The 15,531-nt window shown below is 42.3% G+C and overlaps 1 protein-coding gene across 1 annotated transcript in view; it reads right to left on the minus strand.

Annotated features, from left to right (window-relative positions):
• LOC124167671 (B-cell receptor CD22-like) overlaps positions 1 to 15,531 on the minus strand; it is a 773,246-nt gene that overhangs the window by 50,079 nt on the left and 707,636 nt on the right. The window contains exons 10-11 of the mRNA XM_046545655.1: positions 9,285 to 9,581; positions 4,797 to 5,102 (exon numbers count right to left, since the gene is read on the minus strand). Coding sequence (XP_046401611.1) covers positions 4,797 to 5,102; positions 9,285 to 9,581 — 603 coding nt within the window. The remainder of the gene's footprint in view (positions 1 to 4,796; positions 5,103 to 9,284; positions 9,582 to 15,531) is intronic.

Below are 15,531 nucleotides of genomic sequence, written 5' to 3' on the forward strand. Positions count from 1 at the left end.
CAAATCAACGCCAGTAGAATAATTATCATGTGTTCGATGTGATACCTCGTTTTTCCAAAAACATTTTCCCTAATATTGTTCCCGCATTTTACCCTAATGTCCCGTCAATTAAAGGTGACTTTGCGTATTGAATAAAAGAAGGAAACTACTTTCAGTTCTATGCACACTTTTTCAGTGATGTGACGTCCATCTTTAAGGAATGAATGCAAATATAACTGCCGGACATCCCCTCGTTACAAAGCAGATAGTGATCGAGTGGCGAATATATTTCGTATCACCTTGTTGAAGTATCACATCTATGACTTCGCTAGTCAGAGGAGATTAGCCTTAGGCTGGAGTGAAACGAATTGTCTTAATAGCTGCGTGCTCGCAGAAATTTATTCAAGTACATGGGTAGGTGTGCACAAATCTCAGGTGGGTGGAGTTTTTGAATGAATATTCGTAAAATTTTGATTACAGCTTAATAGGAGCAGTTGTTGGTAGGGGAATGCAGCTTGGGCATGGCATTCGTTGACAGTTGAAAGAAGTTGTGACCTCTGAAAGGAAACGATTCTATCCGGGATAAATATCATGCGGTAGACCTGGAATCATTCTCTATAGCTCTATTGTCGCAAATGTTCGAAGATGGCAAGCTCACGTTTTAATTTGCAAAAAAGAATAACTTACAATCTCCTGAAACATTTCCATCATACCATATTGGAATATTTGTAAATTCTGGCATATTTTAATAATTATTTATAAGTAACTTTTTTTGTTTATACCTCTACTTGGTTTTCGCATAAATGTTGAAATATCGCAAATCCTAATCGAGACATACGTATCAGTCGTGTTTGTTTTAATTAACAGTTATCTACCACGAATACCCCTCAGTAAAACCAGCGGTAATATTTATTATGACCAAATGAACATCAACATAAAAATAATGAGACTTGGGATGTTGTCGCAGCAGCCGTCTAATAAAACGCTGATGATGGGCAAGAAGGCGGAGCAGTGTGTCAGGAAGGGTGTCTTTCTGATACCTTTTCTTATAAATCATTCTTAAATTAGACATTTTTTTATATTTAACAACCTCTGGATTCTTTGTTTTTGGAACCTTTTAAAAAACATTAAAATTTGTCACAACAAATTAAGAATACATATTAAAGTTCCAAGGGAATTATTTCTTGCAAGAAATAAAATGTTTTGGCTAGTTGCATAATGACTCAATAGTTGGCATAACTAGTGATAATATTCCTTAATTTTTTCAAGCTTAAAGCCAAATTAATCAGTCAACTCAAACGCTTTTGAAGTATCCTTAACTGGGACTTCTTAAAATCCTTTCACAAAGACGACTTCATCAAATGTAAACACTCATCACATTTCTTCCTCGAGTGCTGAAAATGGTGAAAAACGAGTGAACGCGTGACGTGTACCAAGCGGTGCAACGCGTCGAAGTTGGCGGTCAGTGATCAGTGGACTCATTTCCACCCCCTCCACTCTCCTCACCCCTTGCAACACCTACAGCCTCAAACCACCGCCGAGAGGTTGCCAAGGGAGACGCGACTTCGCATCCGAAAGTGTGTGCAAAGCGATAAAACAAATGAGGAGGCTCATCCGAAGAGCGTAAATGGCCCTCCTCAAACTTTCAACTTTTTCAGTCTGACCGTTTGCGATTCGAGCACATATCAGTGCCTCAGCAATCTCAAAACAATAACCGCGACGACACAATTGGACGAGTCACATGCGCTTGTTGCTCGCCTAAAACACGACGCCTAACTTACACAATTAATACACCCACCACCACGCCATTTCGATTCAGTTTGATGCAAAACGTGCTGTAGTCAGCGTATTCGGCTCTCCTAAAATAAAATACAATGTGCAGTTCTAAAAGAGTGAGAGCGAGAATAAAGGCACTAGTGCGAATGGCACCAGTGAGATGGGACAAATAAAACGTGTTGAGAAGCAGGCGGAACAGATGAATGTTGTTGAGAACAAATTTGCTGAAGCATGACGATATCTCGAGAAGGCAGTCGTCCAGTCGACGTCCATTACAAAATAGGATGACCTCAGATGAAGAACATGGAGCAGATTGAGAGAGAGAAGAAAAACGTTCGCGGGTGTGGAGAGATTAGATGATGGGAAGGTGGAAATCGGCGCCAAACCAATCTTAAGACTTTTGAAGGCATTGGCGGATTTAGGGGAGCGGCACGTGTCCCGTGCCCCTCCCCCCCCCCGAGACGCTCAAATAAGGACAAGATTGTTAATGCGGTCATTAAAGTCTTTTTGCTTTCTGTATTACGGATCCTCAATCATTTATATTCATATCACTAATTTTATTGATAGTATAAAGGGAATATTTCGACAGACCCTTGTCCAGAAAAAAGAAAAAATGCTGGATTCGCCCTTGGTTGACAGTGATAATGGTAGAGATTTTTTCACCAATTTGCCTTTTTGAAACTAATCAGTCAATATTTCATGAATGTAATAATAAAATTCTGGCGAAATCTCGTATTCTCAATAAATGAATGAAAAATTAAGACAATTAGCTCCTGGAAACTTAAATCGCCATCATCCTTTCGCACGGGTTACTTCTATTGCTAGAATCCCTCATTAACTTCCACCCTCATCATCATGTCTAATTTCCTTTGCCCAACTTAAACTATTTTCCAGTGAATGTTTTTTTCATATCGGGAATCTATAGTAAAAGCATTTGTAAACTATCGTGGGTGGTAGAGAACCTTCACTCCGATCCACGAGTGAATATTCGCCCAAGCGATAGAAGTGCGTGTTTGTAGGTGTTTGTTTGTCATCTGATCGTTTGAGGTAAAATTGTCATTCAGTGGCTCCTAAAAAAAACGACAAAAATTGGTTCACGCCGAGAAAACGTATGCTGCGCAATTGATCAGTCATTTACTCACGCTTTTAAACAGCATTCTCTTAACTGACTAATGCTTGTTTGATAATTACGCCTCCTGAAAGAATATTCTATCAATAATATACCTGTCACGTATTCTATTCTCCGCAGAAGTCAATAATCCGTACGGTACGCTTACTTTGCGTCCCGGCACCAAATAATTCATAAATATTATAGTTGAGACCTTCAAAGTGAAGAGGGAATATATTACGTAAGTTCAACCAATTTAAACGTGATATGGTGGAAGTTCGACGCATTGAAATGAAAGCTAGTTGCAATTTTCTACAATAATTATGGTGCAAAATTGCAACCATAATTAATTTAAATACATAAAGTAGGATACAGGGTAGCTATTCTTGAAACCATAGGGTAAGTGCAATGTCTGCAGTTATTCATACTACATTTTCTTTATAAATACCACGAGGCTACTCCGGTTTGATTGATTTGACAATAGCGCCTCATGTGGAAACCGGAAAATATCAGAGTATTATCATAGAAATCGAATAGTTACACATAAATATAACGAAATAAGTTACACTAGCATTGAAGCAATAATTTACATGTTTTCTCTATTATTAATATTATAAGATCATCTGATTGTTCTGCATTGGCTCCCACGGGTTATTCCAATTAAGTTTTTGACCTTCTTTGGACGATATTCTCTAAGGGAGCCCATCTCAAAAGTCGCAAGTGTTAACTTGGATGCCTAATTCTCATCTGCGGTCAGTCCCCTTCATCCATTTCTCCACGTCAACCGACTCTCGACTGCTTTCTTGGGAAAAATAATGGATGACGGCAGCGGAGGACATCCCCAGGTGTGACTTACTTCGAACGTCAGCCGGGCCCAAGGGTGGCGTGATTAAGGTCGCTGAGGTGTGCCTTGACGCCGCCTCCGTCATAAAAAATGAGCCTCGAGAGCTGACGACGGGCCAGGCGTCGCCGAAAGCGTGGAGATGGATAGAAGATAGCGCAGGCCGAGGTGGAGGTCGAACGGAACGGAACAGCGATGTCGGAATGGACGGAAGGGTGGATTGACAGAGGCCGACCTTCTTAAAGCGAGGCAGCGGGTGAGAAATCGCCCTTCGCCCCTGAAAAATAGCACCCCTTGACGTGCACAAGACTGTCTCCCCTTACAACCACTCGCGGCAGCACCCGCGGGTGTCGCTCCATCTGGCTTCAACGCCTCGTCCCTCGAATACATGCGCCGCCTACCACACCCAGAGTCCTCTAGAGTGCACTCTCAACACTATCAGTCACTACGAGTCGAATCAGAGGCCGCCATTGCTACCCTAAACGCCCCGATAAAATCTTATGGGGAAAGGGACAGATGCCGTGTATTTCTTAAAGGTTTTTGAACTTGTGAAGATCGTCGGGTATTCCAGGTGAGTCGACCTGTTTTCCGGAGCAATAGGGAACCAAAATACGAAAATTTGAGGCGTAAAAACTATGGGAACGTCGGAAGTAATGTGAAAATCCTGAAACTAATTTACGGAATTGTTGGAAATGTTTGCTTTGGTAAAATTAAACATTTCTCATTCATCATTTACAGATATATTAAAATAAACTCCGTACGTCTCGACGGCTATACTTCACCAACGCAGTCCGCCATTTGCGATGTGATATGAAAGACAATGGTGGGCTGTAAGGACTCCACTTGGCAGCTATTGCGAGGCACTCTGCAGCATTATGACAATGTTGAAGTGCAATCCTGATGGCGAGATACGAAGGAAGGAAAGCACAGAAAATCCTACACCGCACAGCGCACCAGCCAGCTTCAAAAACCAGCTGAGGAGGCATTCACCTTTTTCAGAATTTTATATTCACGCCTTCGGAGTGAACTTTCTTTCGCGGACACATTCAAGGGCAATGCACATTGTGAGAGCAGAGCTGATGAATAACTCACCCGTGTATTTGGCCACGCCTTTGAAGGTGACCTCGTCGATGAGCGCGGGGTCACTGCGACCCTTGGCGTTGACGGCGTACAAGACGACCTGGAAACTGACCCCCGGCTCCAGCTGGAGGCCATGGAGGGCGAAGGAGGGCACCCTGGAGGAGGTGACGTTGAGCCGAAGGGCGGCCGAGGGCATTTCCAGCAGCTCCATGAGAAAGTGCTGCGGCAGGCCGCCGTCAAAACCCTCCAGGCAGTCCACGTGCAGCGAGTCAGAGGTCAAGTTGGACACGGTGCAGTTCTGCAGCGGAAAGGGTCGACCTGGACGAATGGAGAGGGCATTAATTAGAGGAAGGGATCGTCACCGCCTAGGGAGTGACAGTGGGCCCTGGATAGAGGGGAGAGGACCAATCCAGGGGGGGAACGGGCCGGCAGGGTCAACCCTACCTCAATCAATCAAGGGAGAGAATCCCGATCACACATGGATCCGCTTTTCCTGCTCTGTTTGCTACAACTTACCATCGATTCTCCGCAAACAATTTTATTTTCACCTTCGATATCAATACATTCCGCACAACCGTGAGCTGAGGTGTTCTAGAAAAAGTCTGTTAAAAACTTGGAGGGGAAACAAGTGGTGGGTTGGGTGGAGGGGCGAGAGGGTGGGGTAGAGATGCGGGAAAGGGGGACGAGCGGAAAGAAGGCAGAGTCTGTTGGAAACGTAACTAAAGGGTACAAAACAAAGTAGCCTACGCAATAAAAACATCCTCGGAATAAATGCTAGGAGACGAAGAGTCCTCAAGTGACCCAGCAGAGATCACTAAAAAATGTTGGGGCGAAAGACGAGAAAAATCCACCGGTCGAGAAGAACTGGACTGAAGAACTGAATATAAGCAATTGAATGTGTGAAGACTGATTTTTCGTTAGTTAAAACGTATATTTACTGCTAACATCTTCTATGATCTGGCTTTAAGTACGAGAGAAAATCAGTTCAGTCTGTCGCTGTCGTTTTGTCAGTATTACAATACATTCATGGTCGTGGAAGTAAGTTGACTGATAAGGGATCGAGGTTGTGGTAAGACGAACTTCAGGGTAATAACGTGTGGAAATGAGTCAAATGTAATCAACATACATACGCGTAAAAGGGATGCAAAAGAACTTAAGAGCGTCTAGAATTTATCACCACATTGGCTTGAAAGCGCGATTTACGACTTAATTTGCACAAAGACTTAAAGACCGGCGGGGAGGTCAGAGCAATCCTTCAATTCTTCATATTTACAACTATAGAAGCAACTGCTTCGATTACTTTGATGAATATGAATGTATTGTATTACTACTTGCACGGATGAATGAATGTTTTTATCATTTCAGGCATCACGCTATTAACAATCAAAGAGAGACGAAGAGTGTTTTCAGCTGAGTGGACTCTTCAAACGAACGACAATCCAAGCGTGAGCATTTTCTCTGAAACGTCACTTCCTCAAACGTATTTTAGCGCCTCCAAGTTTAGTAAATAAATACTAATGTAATGACGAATGAAAGTAAATTTCCGATTTCTTAGGCATTGCCAAAGGACGACCGGTTTCCATAACCAGAGTCCTTTTGAACCTCTGCTCACGGGTTTCGAGTCTGTGTCCATATAGTGTAAAGAAACATGCCGTCTCATTACATTGTTTAAACAAATAACTTTCAATCAACTCTGCAATCGACTATATTTCATGCGTACCGCGTAAACAGTGGTGAAGTTCACGTCAGTGGGTTCGGGGGTCCCAGGGCGGGCCCCGCGAGGATACAACTCGAGGACCGGGAACCAAGTCTGAGACTTATTCGCCCGTGCCTCTCGAGAGGGGGAGGACAGAGGAAGGAAAAACGAATGGAGGCATCGCCGCGATGAGAGCCCGACGATACCTCCAGGGGAAGGAAAGGAAAGGAAGGGAGGGGACGAGGAATCCCGCACCGTCACAGAGGCGGGCGGGCCCTACTATAAGCGAAACCAAGCTTACGCAATTAATATGCTACCAATTTTAGTCGATTTTCCTATGAGGAAGAAAAATCTATCGATCAAATCGGTAGATGAAGTTCACGACAGTTGATATGGGAAAAAATAAATTCCCCTGGACCGGGAATGGAACCACGGACCTTTGGCTTTCCGGTCCAATGCGCAGACTACTCCGCTATCCACGGCCCTTATTTCCCATGTAAAGTTTGACTGAAGTTGCCACTGCTATACGTTTGGCCCCCGCGGTTCCTCAAGGGAATATGGGCCTCGCATAAATCACTGACCAAATTTGAGCCCCATTCCTGCGCTAAAGCAAATGTTGTCCGGCATCAGCCAGAGGTCCATGCTTCGATTCCCAGGTCGAGAGGAATTTTTTCTCATGGCAATCAATGTCAACTACATGTTGGAGTAGTTTCAGAGCACCGATCGTTATATCTTAACTTGAAGTAATTTATTCATATCATAAGTTTACTAAACATAGTAGAGCAAATGCACACTTACACGTAACACCAAAATTTTAAATGATATGACTGTATTCATGTGCTCTCATTTTTTATCTACTGTTTTAAAATCTGACTTCTTCCTTGACAATCCTCCTCCTCCCCTTCCCATTAACCTAGTTACCACCTGACCTTCTATCTGCCTCCCCCCTCCCCAGCTTTTATACTTTGTGTTTTGACCCTCCAATCCAACCAACAATGCCCAACTAATACGCATCACTGAATTATTAAGCAAGACGCAAAAAATAAGATGTATGAGTGGGTAAAATTAATAATTACGAGAAGCCAAATAAAATAAAAACCCTTTCAACCATTACCATACCCCCAATGACCCCTCTTTTCGTTCCCCCCTCCTCCTTCCCATACACTATTGTTGGATAAATAAGGCTGGAAGTTGTACGCTATTGCTCTGTTAGTCTTGGTAATGACGGTGTTAACGTCGAAACTAGTAGACAGTTAAAATAAAAGTTTGTGGAATAGTACTGGGTTTTGATACACCATGAAAACGCATTTATTTTAAAAATTTTAAAAAATGCACGTAATCCATCACAGACATGAAATTACGAGATAGTATTAGTTTTTCTTCGAATTGCATCGTGTAGAATGAATGATGTTCAAAACCTCCGCTCGGTTTGATAACCTCGGAGGCCCTCAGAGACAGACTCGCGACCCTTTGATCGGGGCCCTTTGGCGCGCGCGCGTCTGGATGAGATGGGAGACGTTATTGATGTGTTGTGGAGCGATGCGGAACACTTAAGCCATGATCACCAACACCTGCAGGCCGAGGCGTGACACTTTCCCCATATAAAGGCTTCCACATTTTTATGAAAAACCATTTTTCCTAAAACCTCTCCGTTGCCGTGAGAGCAGGGTGGATTAGGAGGCTCCTCTCCGCTCTTAGTGAGCCTTTATACAGTGGCGGAGGTGTCTTGCGCGTTGCACGGGATTTAAGAAGGGGGCCTCACTAAAAAGCTCTGAATAAATCGGCCTCCGCATAAATAGCCCAACCGAAATCTCCGCCTCTCATGCGGGAGAAAAGGCGTGCTCGCAACAGTGAGCGCAAAATCATGTTTTTTCCCCTCATGGGCGTTTTAAAAGGCCGAATAAAAACACTCTTTTTCGCATTTTTTTCCCTTCTTGTGTCAAAAATTTACCTAGAAACGCATTATGCCTCATTATTTTGTATACATTATTCCCGAGAAATATACAAAGATATTTACTCGTTAACAAGCATTAGTTATGGCATGTAAATATATAGAAGTATAAAATGTGACATTATTACTAAATGTATTTGCAATGAGGAACTGGTAGTCTTTAAAGTCACATAGATCACAATTTACAACAACCCCATATCAATGGACTCGAACACCAACATCTTGAGGACTTGTTGTTAAGAAACAAATGAAGAAAGTGAAGTGCGCATGACAAGTGAAACGTATTCCGAATACGAGGATTAAATTCAGAGTTAATGCAAAATTCTGGGAAGAGCGCCATCCACGAAGTCACTAAAAAAAAAACGTTTTAAAGCGAAAACGCTCCATAAAATTAGAAGCAAGTAGCAAAATATTTACTTATTTTACTTGTCTTTCTTCGATTATCCTTTGGGAATAAATTTAACTTAATCTTAAATATGTTTTTACGGTGCTTTCCGAGTGATGTACTCGTTATTAATTTTCAAGTTGGTTCAATTTTATGTCCAAGGAGGCATTTAACGTAACAATTTTGTAACTTCTTGAGCCTTATCATCATCATCACTTTTCACAAGTATAAAAATGACCCATTAGTTCCATTAAAAACTGCAAATTGCAATTTTGAGAGTTAATCTTAAATTGCTAGAACTCTGTCATTGATGACTTGTAGTGAATTATTATCGATTAATTATTACCGATCCGGAATAAGAAAGGACAAAAAAGTGGAATCCTCGATTGAATCCACAGATGGTTTCCGTAACATCCTCTCGCCTAACGCATAGATGATATGGCAAGATGCAACCAGGGCAACTGTTACCTGCGGCGACCACCTGGAAGACGCAAGGGTTCCTCTGTCGACCGACCTCGTTGGCTCCCCAGCAGGCCAGCGTGCCGTAGTCCATGTCGGAGGAGGGCGTGTAGTTGAGACGCGACACGGACGCGTCCGAAGTAAACCACGACGAAGGGACCTCCGTGACGTCGCCGCCCGAGTTGTTGAACGTCCAATGGAAGGCGACGATGGGCGGGTTGGCCTCCACCTCGCAGCGCACCGCGATAGTCTCGTGTTTCAGCGCTCCGAACAGCTCCTCCCGATCCTCCTTGCACGTGGGCACGACTGTCAAAAGAGAGGAATAATCACAATAACAACATCAATGTTTCAAAGGGAAAACATTTTATGAAGGACGGGTTCACTCGAGGGAATTGAGACAAGTAAAAACTGCAAAGGGCCAGAGTAGTCTACATATGCACACACACGGCCGTAAATGCGAGGGTCGCAAATATTTGAAATGTTTTTCTTCGGACCTGGAATGGCGAGGAATGGGCTACCTAGCGTAAAAAGGCAGAGCGAGACTTAACTCCTTGCATTGCTTGAAAAGTCGGTAGCAGACATCTTTCAAAGCAATACGGAGAACATCGTCATCTTTTAAGCACCCAATAACTCATGTTACAAGTGAAACGATAAAAAGAGTGATATTTTGCCGAACGGACAGGGATAGTAATTCCTTATTCCCCCGAACAACAATATGCTAGAATGGCTCTCAGATGTCAAATCACTCGAATGCGCAATTTTATTTTTTATCGCCTTTTAGTAAAGGAATTGCGTCACAACACACTCTCAAATTTCACCTCAGATTCACGAAATCCTAAATAAAATAATGGTCGATGAGTTCACAGAAAAAAATGATTTGAAATGATTTTGGAGCTTAAAAAATTTTCGACTTCGTGGATGTAAGATGCATTTGATTGATAAGTTAGACACATAGGACTAACTTAAAGTTCAGGTGCGATTGATTCGGCAGTCAAGACACACGCGGAATGAACGAAATGCCGAAGGAGTGGATTCTAAGATTCAAAGCACTAATACTATTTGAATAGCGCAAAAATATTGGACAATTTGGTAAATTTAAATGAATAGCATACGGAGGAATGCCTGAACAAAGTTGGCGTCAGAATATTCGAAAATCATCGCAGAAGTACGAGCAAAGAAACGGGTTGAGGAATTTATTTTGCAAATAACTTTAGGGTACTAGTTTCTTGGCAAAGTAAACATAGCCTTATTTTCGGTCCTGACATCGTCCCATTATGAATATGAGAATACAAAGACCAATCCCTGTTAACCTACTCCAAAAAAAGGCAATGGTTTGCATAGGGAGACACATGGAGTCAAATAAATGATTTATGTGTACAGATGGGTGTGGTTGGATGTCAAAATGAGAAGCCAAATGTCAGAACTCTAGCCTCGCCACATCTATTTGAGAGCTCCATTTAGTAGGCACGTGAATTGCGAGTAAGGAAAAGAAGAGCGAATTACAAGCAAAAATGACAGAGAAAGAGTGATATATTTGCATTTGCTTTACTCACAGGAGATTCACAAAAAAGGGAGATTTACCATAATTATCTCGCAGTAAACATTGGAGAAAGTTTTGAAATATGATTTGATGCTTTCCCGGCGAATGATGTGGGTAAACTCTTTTCGGGATTACCGCCGGGTTAATTTTTCCATAATGGCCAACGCATACATATATATTTATTCAAATAAAACAACATTCATCCCTGAGGATGAGCCCCGAGTCGGAGCTAGAAACGTTGGCCATCATGGAAACATAAACCCGGTGGGAATCCCGAGAAGAGTTAAGCCACATTGGAGAAAGTTCTTTCGACAGCTGGAGTACGAAACATGACTCCCTTCCAGTGATAATAACTTCCCTTGGCACGCTGGCTCGCCCGGTGGATTTGCACGTCATAGGTGCCGTTAAGACCACGGCGAACCTCTCTCTACATCATTCTGGAGATATTGGACGCGTGGAAAATTGAGAAAAATAGAGGAGAAAATCTGTGGGACCTCGCTGTGAACTGCTGACCTCGAGGGGTGAGTGAAAGGGAGGTAATCGCACGCAGCGGGGGAGGAATGAGGGGTGGAAGGGGTTGGATTTTTAGCATGTGGTTCCACAAAATAACGCCGAAAATGATGACAGTTTTAGATTACCGACTCCGTCCATCAATGCGCCACCATTCGACTTTGGCGCGCTAACGCTAACTACCAACTTGTGCATGAAGGCTGTGTGGACTAATTTCGTCCAAAGCTGTGCGGAAATGCTCAGGAATGAAGGACAGAGAACAAGGTGTGAGTGCTGTGCTATGTTATCTAATTTCTGTAAATATCGTGTTTCTGTACTGGGTGGATGTTAAAAAACCAGTTGGAAATTGTTGTCGTGGGCCCCTTGTATTAGAATAAAGGATTGTATCCCGCTCTCTTGCGCCAAATCTAAGATACTTACATGTTACGAGTGCTCTGAGTAACCTTTTCGAAATGGACCAACGTGAAATGAAACAGGGACGAAGAGCAATCTGGCTCAGTGGGGGAGGAAGACAATAAAGATGGAAGAGGGTGCGTTGTGTTGGGTCGTGACTTGGAAGGGAATCTCTTCGGCGATGAGGGAGGGACGCCCCCAGTCCAGCCGTGGCGACAATTTAACGGAGAAATACAAAACGTGGGGGAGAGAGCCAAGCTATGAAGATGGACTCGGGAAATTGAAAGATATTTCCTGCAAGGAAGGAAGCGAGGGGAATTGAATTAGACTATCAACAGAAATATACATTAATAGAGACAAACAGTGGTCGTGTAGAAAGTGCTGTTATGGAACGTCCCGAATGAATTTTATCTTCTTATTTTATGTTTCAATAAAATATCGCAAATGTTAAGCAGTATTAACAGTTAAATCACCATATCCAGGCGTCAATGTGCTAGCATTCGACTTTTGCCCTCTGTGAGAAAATGACACATGGAGCTTATCTAAAATTTTACCTTGAAAATCCATCAAGCCTACACTCAGAACATTATCATGATGACACTCTCTTTCTTAGCAAACGTTCTTTGACCAACCACAGATTACCAATATGTTACCATAGCACAAAGTGACCCAGATAAAAAAACATATATAGATAGACCCAGATAAAAGTATCCTTATGATGCCAAAGAAATATTATTAATGATAACAAAAATTTCCAAAAGATGCTCACTTTATCTAGGAGAATGAGGACCCATGGAAGGTGGGCCCTTTGAAGGATACAATACTCCGGGGCCGGGACCCAATAATTCAATTGATACGCCCGATCACCCTGGGAGGGGAATGGAATTGGAAGGAAAAAGGAGGAAGAGCCGTCTCGATAGGAGCCCATCGGCGCCTCGAGGGAGAGGACGGGGTGGGAAGGGTGGAAGGGCCGTGCCGCTATGAGAACGACAGGGCCCGCTACTAGCGAAGCCATACTTTGTTTACCAACAAAGTTGGAAGATTTTTATACGAAAAGAAAAATCCAAAGATAATTTCGTTTATCAATAAAATGATCGGACGGGGATTTTTGAGTCTAGAAAAAGTAACTCATTGCCAATGAATTGGAATGCATTTAAATGACATTTTGCGCCACAGTACAGATGAGAATAACTGATGCAACTTTGAGGGATTTGGAATCACGAGTAAAATCACAATATTCTCACAATCTTTTTCCAGAAAAGGTAATCGGGACTCCTATGGTATACATCACACACGCACACACATATATATATATTACTTTATTCTCGACAAAGAAGCGCCTAAAATTACTGCCACCAAAAGTTTAAATTTTCCGCCAGAACCATTAAAATATCAAAGTTCAACTTCTACATGTAAAATATAATACTTCACCCAGTACATACCCAAGCACGGCATAAGTACATTAATAAATTACTTCATACACTTCAAAATACATTATTAATGACTCCACTCAAAGCAGAGAAAAAATCCAGCATGTTTACTTGATAAATTACAGTGTCAAAATCGCAAAATGGTTAAAACTCTTTGATCTGTTGCTCTTAATATTCCTCTTTCCTTTGCATCATAGCTTACAGTATAAGAATCGTAATATATATTTCATAGCCATAATTGTAGTTAGTTTTCATGCTCTGCTGTATCTGCTTATTTCCAAGTTCTATCTTCAGGTGCAATGGATTTTTTATCCCGGGTGATCCCTATATCGTAATTTACATGTTTGGCTGGTAATGCGGATTCCGCATTACAAGCCTATTGGCTTATAACTTTGATTTGAGCTTTCGAAATAAAAAGAGAATAACGTTTTAAAATCGACTTCAAAAGCAAATACTATAAATGAAAAAGGTTGCATATCGCCGTACTAATTACAATTGCAACGTTGATAATATGCTCGCCGACTACATTTTAACTCTTAGACTGCAGACTTGCGCTCAGGAGTTTTGCAGCAAAAAAAATATGACCCAAAGGAGGAGAAAGAGCAAAGAAAACAGTTTAAACAAGGAATTGTAGCGATAAATGTTCGTTTCCCTGCAAAAAAGTATTAAAAAATTACATCTAAAACCAGGATTATTAGACAAAACGGCAGATATTGTCTGGTGTGAGGGTTGCTGTTCATTGAAAATAAGCCATCATCCGTCGGAACATCAGGTAGGCAAATATTGGCCTGTAGCAAAACATAAAAAGGGAAAATGTCCACAAAATATACGTATATTCTAAGCACGTGAAAATGTCTAACGTTAATAATGAGATTCAAAATTATGTAAAGGTGATGAAGTACCCTGAAACTATCGACGATAGAGTGCATTGCAATAGACTGCGCAGAACAACCAATAATAAAAACATGGTTAGGTTTCCTTCATCTGCACATAATTAATTAGCAAATATATTTCTTGAGGTGTAGGTCTATAAATAAAATATTTAAGTTTGCCAGGGTATATTAGAATTACTCCACGGTTTTTCCATTACGCCCTGACGAAGAGCGTTGCATGCCAGATGTGCGAGGGACGTGAAATATAATAAGTATTACAGCTCAAGAAATACATCCGCTGATTAATAATAAAAAGTTAACATAAACTGGCTGTGCGCTCGAATGCCTCTAAGAGTGTGGGTGTGTCCTAATGGGTGAGTGCCACCCTCGCTAACTCCGCCTCCTTCCTCGCAAATAGGTTTTCTCTTCCCATCCACACTCCCAACAAACAAACTAACGCCTTAACTTCTTCCGTGAGACTCGCACCACCGAAGTGGAGGAGCCCCTAAGAAACACCCCCAAACCACCCCCCCGAAACCTCTCATGCCTCGGCAACAGTCGAAGACAACCCCTAAAGTAACAAGCCCCCCTCCGCATCCTCCTGCTGCTAACCAACATCCTCACTTTCACCTCCATCCAACAATAAAAAAACCTCGATCTTTCAAGACCTAGAGGAAAAAAAATGAGCAAGTTGAAGAAGAGGCCTCGGCTGCCACCCCGACGTCGCCTTCTCTGATGCGACAAACCCTTGATCTAATAAAAATGTGTCGAGCCAACCCTCTGGAAAGTTAGAACTCTCCACATCCCAAGGAAGCCTTGGCTCCCGTCCTCTTCGTAAGGCAAAGCGAATCACACAAAGAGTTTGGTGCCGTGATTCCATTTTCACTCTAAGCCGTTGAGCAATTATGATGACTATGGCTCAAGAATCAGAACATCTTCCCTCTTTTTGAGAAGCTAGACAAAAGCGGAGGTTAAAGGAAAAGGACCAGCGTGCAAACCCCGCGGGTTTTCTACATTTATGGTCGCTTATAACGGGACTCGGAATCATGACTCTCTTAAGAAATGCAGAAAATGGAAAGTGACCACTTCCAAGCGTGACTTTTATGTTCACAGAGGAATGCAATGATTTTGAAACAGGAAAGCAATTATAAGCAATGAGTCACGGCGAAACGTTGAGTGCCACTCAGACTCGCGTGGGCCCGCGCAGTCTCTCGAATAATCTGCACTGCGTTCAAAGACAAACCCACGCAAACACACTTACGTGAAAATTCACTTCGTCAAAAAGGAACGGAATGAAAGAAAATCGAAAGTTAATTGTCTCCGCAAGGGAGTGGTGTGCCTCGACAATTAAAAGAAAACAGGCGAACAGAAAGGAAAGACAAGATGCAACGAATAAGAAGCTTCACCTCATTCTTCCATTCCTTCATTATTCTGAAATAAAAAATATGCGACAGTTATCGGATCCTTCTGATGATTTGGCGACGTCATTGAATTACCGGTTTACTTATGTA

This window comes from Ischnura elegans, chromosome 11 (genome assembly GCF_921293095.1).
Source record: "Ischnura elegans chromosome 11, ioIscEleg1.1, whole genome shotgun sequence".
Taxonomy (NCBI): Eukaryota; Metazoa; Arthropoda; class Insecta; order Odonata; family Coenagrionidae; genus Ischnura; species Ischnura elegans.